At 36.1% G+C, this 16,076-nt stretch overlaps 1 protein-coding gene across 1 annotated transcript in view; it reads left to right on the top strand.

Moving 5' to 3' along the window:
• Nucleotides 1-16,076, top strand: part of PPP1R13B (protein phosphatase 1 regulatory subunit 13B) — a 77,960-nt gene that overhangs the window by 45,449 nt on the left and 16,435 nt on the right. Inside the window, exons 5-7 of the mRNA XM_009280981.1 lie at nucleotides 12,103-12,204; nucleotides 13,238-13,412; nucleotides 13,810-14,006. Coding sequence (XP_009279256.1) covers nucleotides 12,103-12,204; nucleotides 13,238-13,412; nucleotides 13,810-14,006 — 474 coding nt within the window. The remainder of the gene's footprint in view (nucleotides 1-12,102; nucleotides 12,205-13,237; nucleotides 13,413-13,809; nucleotides 14,007-16,076) is intronic.

Genomic DNA, 16,076 nt, shown 5'->3' with positions numbered 1-16,076 from the left:
TGATGGAGCCCTGCTTTCCTGGAGATGGCTGAACACCTGCCTGCCCATGGGAAGTAGTGAAAGAATTCCTTGTTTTGCTTTGCTTGCGTGCGCGGCTTTTGCTTTACCTATTAAACTGTCTTTATCTCAACCCATGAGTTTTCTCGCTTTTACCCTTCCGATTCTCTCCCCCATCCCACTGGGGGGGGAGTGAGCGAGCGGCTGTGTGGTGTTTAGTTGCCGGCTGAGGTTAAACCACGACAGGATATGAGAGATACTCACTTACAGTATACAGACTTGTAGTATACACACGCTTCTATACACTCACTTGTAGTATACAGACTTTGTAGTTCTGCTGGTCTTCTGGGCATCAACGATAGTTCTGCTCAACAAGTTACAGGGAACAAAGATGTGGTTTTCTAGTCCATAACAGCCAACTGGTGGCTGTCCATTTTGCAGAGGAGGAAAGACCTAAACTGCACCATTTACTCAATCTGCACCTTTAGTTCCCACTTTTACAGGTCCGAGTTTGCTTTTCCTCAGGCATGGCTTTGCAGTTTTACAGCAATACTTCGTTGCAGATGTCTGTGGAAGGGGGAGGATGAGAAGTCCTGTATGTTTGTTTAACCTCTAACTATGGTACTTATTTTCATATATTGTGAACATGAAGCAATACAATTCACTCTTCTCCCTAGATTTCTAACTAAATGAAGCATGTGGAGAATTGCCTCCAGTTGTCACTGCACATAGAGATCCTGAGTTGCTTGGCCCTTACATGAAGGTAGAATAGGTTGGAATAAATGAGTGCTTCAGCTGACACATAACATTATACACATTAGCTCATAAAGTAAACGTTACTTAGAGTTCATTTGTTATTTTTCATGAAGTACTGCTGTGCTTTCACAGTCCTTACACTGCCACTGTAAACTTCAGTGCCTTTTGTCACAGTTGTATCCTTTTGCAGTCACATAAGTATTGTTCTCAGTTAAGCCAAATATTTTAATATTAAGTTATTGTAAGGAAGATGGGACTTGTCCTTTCCTTTATTTCTGTAGTTCCTTACAGGAGACAGATTATGAAAGTCACTGTGTCAGTGCAGAGCTTTAAGAGCTTAATTGTGAAAGCTTGAGAGTTTAGACTGCCGCTCTGTCTTTCTGAGCAGCTTTCAGTTCTGAGCAGGAGACTCTTCTACAAGGCCAACTATTCCTTTTCAGGCCATCTTTAGAGTTCTCTCTTTTACGTAGCTGTGTCATCTGCAGATTAGTGTTTCCTCTCATCTTTTCCACAGTCTCTGCAATTTTTCTTGTGCAGTGCTATGACCTCCTTTCTCTGACACACCTTTCCATGTTCACTGACTTGTTCATTTAGTTTCCTGTCCACCTAGCCTTTGGACACCTAGCATACCTATTTCCCACACATATGTTTTTCCCAGGCAAGGGAACCTTTCTATTTCTCTATTGTCTCCACAGCTGCCTCCAGATCCAATTGTTGTTAGGTTTGTTCCCCCTGCAGTCTTCCTCAGATCAAAGCGGAGAAAATGAAAGTCCCTCTGGCTAATTTAGGAGCAAGGGAGTTGAACTTGTTTTTCTTCTCTTATTCCTACTGCATGATCTTACTCTACAGCTCATACCTTTTCTTGCTTGCTAAAAATAAGCCTGTTCTTTATGCAGCTGGAATATTGACTGTATTGTGCTTGGACATACAGTTCTTCAGTGTCCTTATGGAGACCCATTTGGATGGATCTCTTGTGTAAGTGCACTGAATCATGCTTGAATTACTTTCAAGAAAGTACGAAGAGAAGGTGAACTTGCATGTCATTTGTGAGTTTGACAAGGTAAATTACAGCTTTTTATGTTTTTTTATCTTCCATAGTATCATCATTTTTAGATACATAAGAAATTGTTAATGGGGTTTAGTATTTTCTTTAATGTTTAATATTTAAAAATCCTTAGGGCTAGGTTTTGGCTTGCAGCTTCTTGATTTATGCTGTTACACACATGCTTTAGCTCTATTGCTGGCGCATGTATTCATCTTGTTGCATGCAAGATTTAAGAAAAAGCTCAAGTATGTAGGGAAAAGCATATAGCAAACACTGGAAAGGTCATTTGCATAAGATTGTGGTATCTATTCTGACTGTACTGTTTGCCTTTTAGCTTAGGCAGTCTCTTAATAAAGAAACTCTTAAATTTCAGGGAGTATAGTTTTCTGTCACTTTACTTTTTGTATTTAATTTTACTGTTTAATGATTTTCCTGATCTTTTTGGTATTCAGTTTTTGCACTGAGTTGATAATACTACAAAAATACGGATGGAACAAATACTTCATGTGTTTTTAAAGCTAAATTGTCTCTATTCTTATTTTTTCAGTTTAACCTGATAACTGTGAAAGAAATGTGTATTGCTCAACATTTTCCATTGAATATGAAAAGTGTAATGAATCAAGCTGATTGTAGTTGACAGCTGGCTTGATCTTGCCGTGATTAGGTCTTTTACTGCTGGCAAAATCCACTAGCCTTTTCCATTAGCTGATTGTTGATTAATGCAGAGAGACAGCTTTTCATATTGATAAAGAATTTGGGGAAACCTTAATTTCATACGGAGTAAGATTAAAAAATATCCTACCTCCTATTGATTGCACTGAGCCAAAAAGCCATGCAGGAACTCAGAAGATGTGTAGTTTTTGATTTGGCTTGTTCACAGCAAACAGTTAAACAATTAGTATAGACAGAAAATAACAGAAACATGGAGTTGAAGCATGTTGAAGCAACACAGATGTTTACAGCTGATGCGCAGTGCTGCAAAATAAAGATGTGCACTCTTACAGTTACATGGGAAAATAGTGAACAGGTAATTAATTCCTTTTCAAGAAAATTTGTTAGTTTTACACTTTAGTGGATGTGTTATTTAAATACTGTGTAGTTTTTGCACTTTAGTTTGTGATTGTGGGTTTCGTTGTCACATGACCGGAATGCAGACCAGTTTGGGTTTTGTAACTCCTTATCTCTGAATTGAAATTCTTAGTTAATCAGATTTTGTTAGATGCATTTGCTATAATTTTTAAGTTTTAAGACCTTATCAAAAGCTTGTTACTTCAAAATGTCATGGTCAGCTTTTGCTTTTAACAACTTAGGTTTTATGGAAAGTGCAGGTCGTACGCTAAGTTTCATAACATATCTTTTGATTACAGGGTACTTATTTTCAGTGTTGTGGAAATGTTTTATTATACTGTTCTCATATAAACAATATTACATCACAGAAAAACTTCATATTGAAACAATTACTTAAGGGAAGAATAAATCCACATTTGATCCTAAACATGTTATTCAGACTAATGATAAGTGCATCTTAACCATACTTAGCTATCCTCTCAGAATAAGATGTTGCTTTTCTAAGAGACCCAGGAAAATACAGTTCCAAGACTATTTTTAAAGGAACTTGGACAGTGTGTTTTCAACATGTATTGTAACATGTCTATTACTCAAAATTACTCTGAGTAAAAGGTTTGGTATTGTAAACAGGTCTGAAGCTTTGTGCACAACTGATCTGTGATTTCTATAAGAATGCATAATTTCTTTTAAGATGATTTACTTTTGTTAGGAGTATGAGGTTGATATTTACATTCAAATCAGCTACTGGGTATTTTAGCCGACACTGAAGTTAAACATGCTTAAGATTTCTGTGGCTGTTAAAAGTGTCTGCAAGGACAAGGAAGAAAGCAGTATTTTAAATAAACGAGTTCCAGATAGTATTTTCCTATATTGTAGAAGTGACTTAAAGCAGTTTATTTCATATGTAGCAGGTGTTCAATATATGCTTAAATCCACTTTAATTTTGAAAATCTATTTTAACATTGTTTTGATTTTTGTCAAGTTCTGCCTTTTCTTAGCTGTTCTGTGCAAAATAGAGGACAGCCTCACTTGCGAGACTTCTAAGCAAGCAGTATGGGAAAACAGGAAATCTGGAGTCTGTGGCTTATGCTGAATAGATTTTAAACATTTTATTATATAGAGTGACTTATTAGCATCAGCAAGTTGGAGGAATTGCTAACAAGGCAGTGTAGTTTATGAGATGTTAAGATTTTATCAAATATGATAATGTGAGATTTTTTCAGCAAATTGTGATACAGTTGAAGCGTGTTTATTCTAAGAAACTGGTAATGTATTTATTTTCACAAATAACATTTTTATTATAAATTTCTGAGTAAAGTTATCAGATTCCATATGTAATGTTAATTTCAAGATAATTTGATTATCAGGAGACAGCACATGCTAGGTATATTTTCCTTTAATTCCCAATATTCTGGTTGCCTTTTCTGGGTTTAATTAGCTTGTTCATTTCGATTAAGCTAAAAAAGGCACGTGCTATAGTCATTGGATTCTTTAAAATGGATTTCTGCTATCGGCATATTTCTGACCCAATTAAAAAAATGCAAGGCAGAGCTGTGGATAAAGCCATTAAACTGGAAATAATGTCATCCATGCTGAGATCAGCAAAAACTATTTTAGTTTAAATAAAAACAGGTATTTTCTTTTGTCTTTTTATAGCGTTACATACGAGTTTTCACACAAGATTTTCAAGTTGTCTTCATTGTGCATGGCACTAGGATCAGATTTTATGGAAAATGTGGTCAAAATCTATTAGAATTCTTAAATTTGGTGATATATAGGGTCAGTATGTTTCAGAAATGTAAGGAGGTCAGAATCAATAATCTTCAGCAGATGCTCCATCCTGTGTTCTCCTCTCATAGTCCTCAGATAGCATAAGGAGGCCACATACATTTCATATAAGACCTATTTGATACAGAACTGGTATAATAACCTCCCATAACTTCCATCTGTTTTCCCCGTCACTACTGTTGTGCTGAGGACAGGTACCCAAAGGGTGTGCTGGCTATTCTTATCCGCAGCCTTTAAAACTTTGTTGCCAACTGGGCTAGTTAAAGAATCCCCTAAACTATGTTACCTTGAAGGAGGCTTAAGGCAGAAAAGTTACGTGTGACTGATGGGCTTCTGCTGCTTGTGTCCAAGTTAGCATGGGAGAATTAGGAAATCTTTTGCTAGATGCAGGAGGCAAAGCAAGCTGTTCTTTCTTTCCTGCTCTGGCAATTGGTAGTTGTGCAGCCAGAGCTGTAGCTCTTTGCTGTAAATGCGGCACAGAAGAGGAAACTGCAGGGATGGCCCACTGAGGTGAGAGCTCCCTGGTTTGGGGAGGCTGAGAATTGTCAGAACCCTGATACCAGTCTGGAATTCATTGCCTGGGGAGCGCTCCGACCCACCCCCATTCATTTTATGATTGTCAGTTTGCTTTGTTCTGGGAAAATGCTCGTTTATGTAATATACTTCACTTGCTTTGTCCACGTATTCGTATACCTAGTCCCAGACCTGTCAGTTCTGTGTTTGTCATGTACCTATATAGATTTCTGGGGTTTGACAGCTCTACAAAGGTAAACTTCTAGTCTGGAGGTAAGTTTTGTATTCCCTCATTTGCCCTAGGAAGGAACAGCGACTTAAAACTGCTATAGGTTATGGAAAACTGAGTCTTTCAGTATGTGCAGTAAAAACAAGAGTATTTACTTTGCATTTCTATGTAGGCATTTTAAGCCTTCTCAGGAGCAACTTGTGGTACCTTTCTGGCCTTTGCTGTCCTCTCCTATTAGGCTGGTGAAGATGATGTTTTCTTTTTGCCATGGCAAAAGTTGTATGCTTTATTAATGAATCTCACATGGGGGAGTAAATTCTTTAAATCATGAGGTCAAAGGAGTTGATTCTTGGATTTTTTTTCACTCTCTATTGTAGTTTCTGCCTCTAATTCAGTACTGATCTTGTCCTCTGTCTGTGTTTTTTGCAGGGGTTGGGGTTTTGTTTTTGGGGGTGGGGGGTGGGGGGTGTCCCCACCCCACTATCTCTAGCCTTTGATATGCAGGTGTTGTCCCAACCTTGATAAAGAGTGTTTTCTTTCACATTTATTCTGGTTGAGGATATGGTTACCTTTACCATCACAAACGTTTTTGGGAGGGGGGTATGGAGGACTTCAGAGAAGGATTGCTGCTTTTTTTTTTTTTTTAAGCTAAAAAAGGCCATTTGGCCAAAACGTTCCTCATCTGTACTACAATTTTAGAGTGGCAGCCTATGTAAAGAATAAACAGTGTAGCTGGTTTGCGGGTGGGATATATGCAGCATTATCTTTAGTAGCTGCTCTGTATTTGCTTGTCAGTAAATTAATAGGTGGTTGAAAGTAGTGGGATACAAGCAGAAAAACTTTCTGGGTAGCCCTTTTGATGGCCAGAGTCAGAACCAGCCATTCTGGGCTCCCAGGCAGAAGCTGAGACCAGCCATTCTGGGCTCCCAGGCAGAAGCCGATATGCAGACTTTCTCACCTCCCTGCATGCTGGTTGATTACATTTTATCTAGGTTATGTTGGACCTTGGCAATTGGTGGGTTAACCTCAGAATCATCTCTGACTGTGACAAGAGAGAAGGGTGAACCGAAGTACTAAAAGAGAAGTAGTAAATGAGGGAGTAAGGATAGAGGTGATGGAGGTTAAGTGATAGTAAAAAGACTAGAAAACATGAGAAAGAGTTCATTGTACAAGCATACACATAGGAGGAGGTGGAGCTTGGCCAGTTTCAGGAGGCTTGAGGTACTTGAACCCTACACTTTCTAGTGCAGAGTGTTGGGAAGGGAACTGAAGAAGAATTGTGTGGGAGATGGGTGTGAACACCTATCTTAAAAAGAGGGAAGGAATAGATAAGGGAAGTTAATGACATGGTGGCTCTTGCAAACCTAGAAAAAGGTCTGAAGAGGTAGCGTGCAGGAAATGATTGGTAAATTCTTGTACTGCTCTGGTTTTCTTTTTCAATTAATTGGTTACATTATGCTTTACACTGGCTATTTGAGTGGCTAAGTGTTGCTGAACCTAAACATGAGATTGCCAGTCGTTATGGTGGCCTGAAAAGCTTTTGAATATTTGTTGTTTTCCTTTAAAGTTCTTATTTCTGAAATCCTAACAGTCTTGGGTGTGGATTTGGTAAATGTTTTGTTGTTATTTTCAAAGTAACTTTCTGTTCTTACTAGTGCAAACTTAGAAAATGATCCAAAATAATTATCTTTGTGGCTTAGACATGGAGGCAAAGAAATGCATAAAATCAAACCACATCCTAATTATCATCTTTTAAAAAAATAATCTATTTCAAAAGATCAGTCTCATGGGTTTTTTATTTTAATATTGTCCTAATTAGATTCCTCTTAAAAGATAGTTTTCTGATGGGAGTAAAGGCAAAAACCCACTGGGATCTGCCCTTATTGCTTACATGTCTTGACTACAGTACGCTTTGCTTGTCAAAGAAATACTTTTGAGTTCAGGTGCAATTTTTCATTTACTGTTGTGGGTTGCCAATGAGTAAGCCATTTCATAATAGCTCAGAAGCATGTAGACTGCGGAGTTTGTGATGATAGACAGGACAGCATAGTGTGAGGGTAGAAAGAAAGGAAGGAGGAACAAGAAAATGAATTTTCAGAGTGACAAGACTAATGTGTAGAATTAAATATTAAAGGAGGTTCCTTTTCTTAATTAAATGCCTAAGGTATGACTTGTTTTGAGGAAGCTTGTAAACTGGTTCCCAAACTATTTAATTACTACTGTACCATTCATCTTACCTGTCTCAAAAATATTAATCATCAAATGGTAAAATATTAGTCTGTAGTAGGAGGGTAATGTCAGAAGCTGAAACTCCAGTTCATTACAAATTCTGTCTCTCATCGTGACCTTTTAAAGTGCATGCTAAACAAAATAAATACAGTTTTTTTAAGATTCTTGTCAATATTGAGAAATCGGGGAATATAGGTGTAAAGTATTCTTGTCTGTATGAGATACATACTACTTCCTTAGCGCGTAATAGTGCAGTGTTTGTTCTATAGCATTTTATTTAGGAGTTCATCTCTATGTGTAAATGCTTCTGTGAATCAATGAGAAGAAATTTACAATTCAGCAAAACTGTCTGCTTTGATGTATCACCATGTAGCAAATGAATCTGTGGAATCTGGAGGAGTAGATATTTGTAGTGGCTTTTTAGTACCTCCTTCAGAAGGCAGTTCTGCAGGAGGTAGGTTTCTCTTGCTGCAGGAGAAAGGAGGTCTGGACCTTAAATGTGATAGGCTCACGTTTGTTATGAGAGGTGAGTGACTTCATGGATGACATTGTTAATAACTAGTATGAACAGCACAAATTTAAGAATCCAAGAAACCAACAACCTCATTAAAGAACTGAGAAAATGTAGCGCTCTCTTTGCCTTGTATAACCTGAGGTTCTGAAGAAGGACCGGGACTGGCTTTTTTCAGTGGTGGTGTTTGCATACAGATTATTACAAGCAGACTCAACTAATATGAAATGCTCTAAACGAATTGATTCAACTAGATCACGGCAAGAGAAAGATTCAGTGTTTTTCATGCCATTTCAAAAATGATGCTGTCCTGTTTTGGAGACCTGAAATCAGCAACAGTCTATCTGAAAATAATTGATTTGATGTCGAAGAGGAATTCTGCTTGGTCTGTTTACTGCTTTTGCCATGTGGATGAAAAAGAACAAGCTGCGAGTGAAGTTACAGGTTTAAAACTTTGTTTCCTCAGCTGCCTCTTCTTTTCTTTCCTAAGTGTAGTCTAGTTATTTTAAGTGAAAGGGACACTTATTGGTATTCAGGGAGGTAAATGTTAAAAGATTTCTCATAGAGCGTTTATGTTTAAATGGTTAATTATCACTGTTTTCCATGTTCTTGTGCATTGCCATGTATAAAAGGTTTTTAGCCATTACACTTTCTAAATGGAACATTTTACAATAGTTAATAGCTTCTTCAAGGAGAAGCTCGTATTTGCATTCATCTTAATTAATCTTCTATATTTTGCATAATAAAAATAATGCAGTGCTTTTTTTTCAGGCATTATAAGATATACTTTTAAATATATTTATTTAAAGCAGTAAAAATTCTGAGCTTTTGGATCAAGCTGGTTTTCTTTGGTTTTGGTGCTTTTACAAACCAATTTCTTATTGTCATTGTGCATTCTGGGTTACATTTTTCATTTAGAAAATCTGTAATTTTCACTCGGCGAAATGGCTTTTTTACCTTGAAATATGCACAACCCCTATACAGATACCATTTTTTGATTCTGGATATATTTTTAACAAGATATCTTAGCAGAATAAAATATCTCTCTATTTCTTGGACAGTGTTATACTGAAAATTACTACTGGAAATAGAATGAGCTGTCAATGTTGTTAACTTAAACTGATGATCAGAGCAGAAAGGAGGGAAGCATTGGGAAGACTTTGCATAGTCTGATGCAAGTTGTGTATTTTTGAAACAGTATTTTCTCAATACATATATGCTCTATCAATTCACCCCCCACCTTTTTTACTTTTAAAATCAGTGATCCAGAGGGAAGCCTTCAAGCCATTCTGAGCCCCTTTTAAGAATTACCTACAGAGTCCAGCAGAAGCAGATGTAGAGGTTTTAGGCTTTTCTGGTGGAAGGTCATGCCAAAGGAAGTCAGCAGAGCCTGAAAATGTTCTGGGAGCAGCATCTGGTTTTTCTATGTTATTTTCTTGTCTCAAGTGAGCACGTTTTGGTTTGTGGATGGCACTTGGAAAAGCTTCTTTACTTTCTTACCCAATTAGTGCCTTTCAGTGTGTAATTAATAATAAAATGTCTGTTTGATTTATTCGCTGGTGGCCGCAAGTGCATGCAAGTTATTTGGCCTTAAAGAATATTGTGAAGGACTTTTGTCTGTCGTAAGTCATGCTAATCAAAAAAGTACACACTACTAAGTTCAATTTTTTTTTAAAATTTTTTTTTTTTAACTACTGTGTTCACTAACAAAGCGTTGAAATAGAGAATTAGTGTTTCGGGTGGCTTTTACCTTTTGTTCTAGTTCCATTATTCTGTATAGCCATAGCTGTAAATAAATACATAGATTTTTTTTTTTTAATCACTTCTCTACCATAAATAGTTTTCATTATTGTTGACTAGTAAGAGGAGTTTCAGTTGTAGTATCCAGTAAGAATTACAATTATGTTCCATAATTTATTCAGTAGGAAATGTTCAAAGAGGGACAATAACTTTCTCTACAAATTTCAGTCTGACATGTCTATATCATGCATCTAAGATGCAGAACTTTAAAAGTTAGTTTCCAAATCTGGCTCATTGTAGTGACTGACCTTGAGGTGCGTATCTTACCTGAATAATTGTGTGCAGAAATATGAAATATTAAGTGGAGTTCAAGTACTAATAAAAAAAAAAAAAAAAAAGAGAAAGCAGTTATTTTCAAACAAATACTATGTTCCTTTCCTGACTGAAGCTTAAAGAAACAGTTCTGTATTATGCATTGATTGGAGAACTGACGCTTACTTAAGTAGGAATTTGATGTAGGAATATGAAACAAGCCATTCAAAGCAGCTGAGATACTTCGGTATCAACAAGATGTTAGAGGAGAATTTTACTTTTCTTAGAGTGAAATACAAGTACTGCAGGGGACATGTTGTCGAACAAGATCACTACAGAACTGCATTGGAAGTCAGTAGAGTGGGCCCAGAAAAGCAGAGCAGCTAAATTGGCTTTCCTCTGGGATCAGGTTTGACCATCTGATGCTTGATAGGGGTGGGGAGGTGTTTGGGGTTTCCCCCCCACCCCCCCCTTTTTTTTTGTATGTCTGTAAAACATTTAGACCTCATTCCATTTTGTAAACATCAGTTTGAAACAGAGTTTTATTTATCAATATGTCCAAAACATTTAATTATCTTTTCTTTTTCAGCAGTATTGACTATACTGGGGATAGGAATGTAATTTGAATTTGTTCTACTAATGTAGTAGAACATGTAGTTCTACTACTACACGTAGCAGAAGTCATGTAGTTTGGTGAAAACACTACATGGTTTATTGAATTATTACAATGCAGTAATCCAGCTTTTACATTGATCCAATAAATTGACTGAATTACATGTAAATACCTTGAAACAGATGTTGGGCTATTCTGAACTTTCCACCTTTCCAGCATAATTTTTCAAAGGCTGGTATTGTCTTTCTGTGCAAATTCTAAAGTTGTGGTTAAACTGTGTAATTCTAAGGTTGTGGGTTTTGGTTTTCTGAGTAGCAAAGCAGGTATTGGGCAAGTGTCAGTTTCTGGAATTTGTCTTGTTACACTGCACTCTTTTCTTGTGATTGCATAGTAAAAAACGTGGTTGAATTGAAGTAATTTAATGTATAGATTTAAATTATATTTGTTGATAGAACTATGAATATACTGAAACCATGCATTCATTTTTAAAAACACGTAATATTCAGTCTCGCACATTGTCACAGCATCATATAAATTTTAAACAGTTTTCAGTAATTGCCTCTCTACCCCAATTTTGTAGATGATTTGTTAGTTTTGGAATGCAAAAGGAGTGATAAAGCCCCACTAATATCTTGTCTTTTCTTTCAAAGTTCGCTCAGTAATAGCAATTTACTTATCCAAAGGGGATCAAGTTTACTTTGCTTCACTTTGTACAGACTGTTTTTCATAGATTCTTACCTTAAATGCTCCAGTCTGCCAGGAAATTTCACCATCTTTGGATGTGAGCTTAGTGACAGCCTTTATCTAAGGGTTCTCATGTGGTCTTGTCCTGCGCTAGGTAAATAATGCTAACCACCAGTTAAAGCTGCTGAGGCAGTTACACTGAAAGTATTAGGAAAAGAAAGAAGCTTCAGATTCCAATTACTGCTTAAAATACGTGCTTGCATGTGTGTTATCACATGTGCCATACCAGTACTGTGTACCAATTCTACAGAACATCTTAACAGAGCAGTGTTAAACGTAGTATAAGGGCTTTTTTCTCTTGTTTGTTTTGTCTCTTAGTATTTTCCTCTTTCATCTGCTTTTCCCCTTTTTGCTTTTTCTGTCCCTGGTATGTGCATGGTCTGTGTCCGTCCTTTCTGCTTGAGGTTCCTTACTCTTTCATAGGTATCTATCATTATTCTTCCTCTGAGGACTGGGGAGGAGGCTTTAGCCTTCCTCTGGGGAGTGGGGATTTAGCTTCTATAGTCAGAACGCTTAATATACATCAACATATTAATGTAACATTTTGTGTTCTGCAGGTTGGGAATCCACGTGTTGAGCTCACTCTTTCTGAACTTCAAGATATGGCTGCCCGACAACAGCAGCAGATTGAAAATCAACAGCAAATGTTGGTTGCTAAGGTAATAATTATATACAGATCATAATAAATACAAATTTCCTTTAACACACGCAAATGTAAGTTTCATGGATAGAGAAAAACATGCTAATTCATTCTAGGTAAGCTCAAGAAAGAGCTTGAGAAATCCATTGTTTTACCAAGTTAATCTTAACCTAGGCAATATACAACATTTCAGTGTAAATGGTACTGTAACAACCTATGTCAAGCCAATTTTATGTGTCTTTATAAAAACATTGCTAAGTTTTATTTGTCTCTTTTGTGAGGTCCACTTCATGATCTGTGATAGACCAGGCTTGACTCTATGCTCATCTTCAGTAGCTCATTCACTCCAGTATAGTAATAGTGGTGTGAGATGAGAATATGCCCACTTTGTATATATCCATATATTACATTTCCAGTCATTGAGATGCAGGAATCTAAGTATGTTTTCAGAGCGGGGAGTGGGTTTAATGTTTTTGACATTATTGTAGGTGTTGTTATGTACAGTATGCATTGGATGCTTGGAGTACTTGGGAGTCAACCTATCAATTCTGTTGTTCTTTTTTGATGGAAGTAATCTAGAAAAAATAAACATTTTTCATATGTGCCCAGCAGAAGCACTGTTACTTAGAACTGGAACATTATCTTACAGTAGCTCAGCTTGTTTAAAATGGTCTGTTGGACATACTTTGTCGTCTTTGGGAAGCTGGATAACAGCGTTGGAAGTTCAAGTGTTAGTAGCAGCAGAAAACAAATGCCAGAGGAAGCTTCACAGATGTGTCTGAATGAGTGTTCAGCCTAGGGTTGTATTTGCACATATATGTAAATTTGATATTTGGTCTAAAAATCTTGAATCTCTGCTCTAAAACAGATTTGTTCAGTTAATGTGAAGAGTTTTTCTAGGAGGACTGATATGTATTTTACTAGATACAACTTTTTCTGATTTCTGGAAATAAAAAAACCCCACTGGTCATAGTGGTGGGTTTTTCTAAGTTAACTTTTTTTAAAAATAAATGGGTAACAGGTACGTCTTGTCTAAAACCTCATTTTGTCAGGAACAACGTTTGCGTTATCTGAAGCAGCAAGAACGTCGTCAGCAGCAGTCTGTTTCTGAGAGTGAAAAGCTTCAAAAACTTAAAGAACGTGTTGAAACCCAGGAGACAAAGCTGAAAAAAATCCGTGCCATGAGAGGACAAGTGGACTACAGCAAGATCATGAATGGCAATCTATGTATGTGGAATTTTTAAGTAATTTATTTAACTTAATTTACTATTCATTGCATGACTAGCAAATAATGCTATATTGCTAGTCAATATAGCATTGAAGCAGGATTTCAGATAGAATGTTTTTTGTCTTACAGAGGTCCCTGTGTTTCTATGAAATTTGTATATGACGTAACTTTTTGTTTGTTTTATGTAGTCAGGCATAAAGTCAGAATAAGTCTATTCTATAACTATTAGGAAATATTATGACTGTTAGCAAATTCCCAACACATAAATATTTTATATGTGCATGCATATACTAGATTTAAAACTAGTGTGTTATATTTATCAATACCTACAGAATTAAAAAATTAACTTCTGCTGTACTTAATTGTCTTTCATAATTCTTATCTTGTTAATATTAGCAACTGAAATTGAGCATATAAGTGCCATGTTCCAGGAAAAGCAGCAGGAGCTACAGGCTGCAGTGTTAAAAGTGGATCAACTTACTCAGCAGCTGGAGGATTTAAGGAAAGGGAAACTGAATGGGTTTCAGTCTTATAATGGACAAATGACAGGACCTGCAGCAGTAGAATTAAAAAAGTTGTATCAAGAGCTACAGGTAAGTAATGGAGACATGCTATTTGGATGATAGCTGTAGATTTTTAAAAGTTGTATTACTACTCTTATGGGTGGCAATTTGGTTCTGTGACATCTTATAAAACTGGTGTATTGGAATGCTGTTAATGTGTGAGGTTGTAGTTAGCATATAACCCTCTTTAAAACAGAATTTAATTAGCTATAAAAACTATTTTTGTTGTTGCTCATACACATAATGATACAAAGTGTGCAAGTGTTCTGAAGGACATTTCTCAGCCCCTAATACTGAAATACTGAATGTTGACATAATCTAGTATTTGTTTTAATCTCTATTTAAAAAAAAAAAAAAAAAAATTCATTTCAGCACTTTTCTATTGTGCAAAGAACTGGGTGTAGCAAGCTCACTTAGATATCGTCCTAACTTGGAGACATGACTGGACCATGATGGAAATATCTAGGTTTTTTTTTTAACCCTATTTAAAAAAAAAAAAAAAAAAATTCATTTCAGCACTTTTCTATTGTGCAAAGAACTGGGGGTAGCAAGCTCACTTAGATATCGTCCTAACTTGGAGACATGACTGGACCATGAATACAATTATATTTAAAATATATTGTGAAAATATAGCTACAATGTCTGGTGTAAATAAACAAAATACATAGGAATTAAATAACACATTTTGACAGAATCATGAAAAATAGAAGTTGCACTGTATTCACTGCACTATAGCTGCAGTATATTCACACAGTATTCCCTGTATCACTATCATATATCTTCCTCCAAGAAGATTGTTACATCTGAAGTGTAGTTCTCACAAGAGTAATTAAATATTCCATTTACATTGGAACTTTGTCCAGTTTTTATGTTTAAAAGTTATGGAATACTTAATCATATGCCAATATGTCAGGATTTGAGGGCTTTTTTATTTACTCATGTACTTTATTTATATTATGTACTTTTACTTGATCACTTTATTGTGATCAAGGCAACAGCTCTAGTATATATTTAATATTTCAAAATTAATTTAAATTTCAAAATTAGTCTCACTTATTTCTTTACATGAGCAAATACAACATAAAAATTAAACCCATCACATGTTTTCATGAATTAGGAATAAGGGTCCTTTTTTTCCCCCCTTTTTCCCCTTTCCCCATTTGTACAAGGCATATAGAATCATAGAATAGTTTGGGTTGGAAGGGACCTTTAAAGGTCATCTAGTCCAACCCACTCTGCTATGAGCAGGGACATCTTCGACTAGATCAGATATCTACCTTTCGAGTATTTCTAAGTGCAAAGATGCTCAATAGATTAAGATTTCTCTCTTGTGCTTCACAATGATCCCATATGTGTTCATCAAGACTTAAATTTGCCTCAGGTTTTTTTTGCATGTAACATCACCATGAAAGTTGGAACACTGAGACAATACTGTCACAGTTATTGGAGGTATGAAAATAATGCAAATGGGAAAGCAAGAGAAATAATTAGAAAGACTGTCTTGGTTGATTCAAACCATAAAGGTAATCCATCCCCTAATCTTACTAGAAACCTGCTGTGAAGGTTTCAGTTTAATCCCCATGTAGAGAGGAAAATCTGTGCCCAGTCCCTGCACTAGCAGTTCAGTTAACCTTCCATCCAGACATCAAGAAGTTTCATGTGGAACTGGAAACAGAATCAATAGCATAATTTCTGTTTTATATCACTTAGTTTTCATGATATTCAAACTGTCTTGGTGGTTAAATATAACTTTTAACAAACTTTTTCTGTGACTTAATTTTTCATGGAGTAATTAAGTTCTGAAATGTCTTATGCCTAATTCTTCAATCTATTTGCTATAAATGGGGATGCAGTCTACGTGTATTTAATAGGTATCCACTAGTTTATTAGGACATGCTTTTGCTGCTTTCTTTTCGGAGTTGTTCATGGTTGCAAATGCTAATTTGACAGGCTGTGTGGAAGCATAACATTAGAGATGTCAGAACATAGCCGACCCAAGCTGCTTTGGGTTTTTTAAACACTGTATTAAAAAACAACTTGACAACAGACAAAATGAAGGAACTGTCCTAAAAAGTGCTTTTTTTTTTTTTTTTTTTTAAG

The sequence above is a fragment of the Aptenodytes forsteri genome, unplaced genomic scaffold, assembly GCF_000699145.1.
Source record: "Aptenodytes forsteri isolate BGI_AS27 unplaced genomic scaffold, ASM69914v1 Scaffold193, whole genome shotgun sequence".
Classification (NCBI taxonomy): Eukaryota; Metazoa; Chordata; class Aves; order Sphenisciformes; family Spheniscidae; genus Aptenodytes; species Aptenodytes forsteri.
The sequence above is the reverse complement of the archived record's forward strand: the minus strand, read 5'-3'. Positions and strand labels throughout refer to the sequence as shown.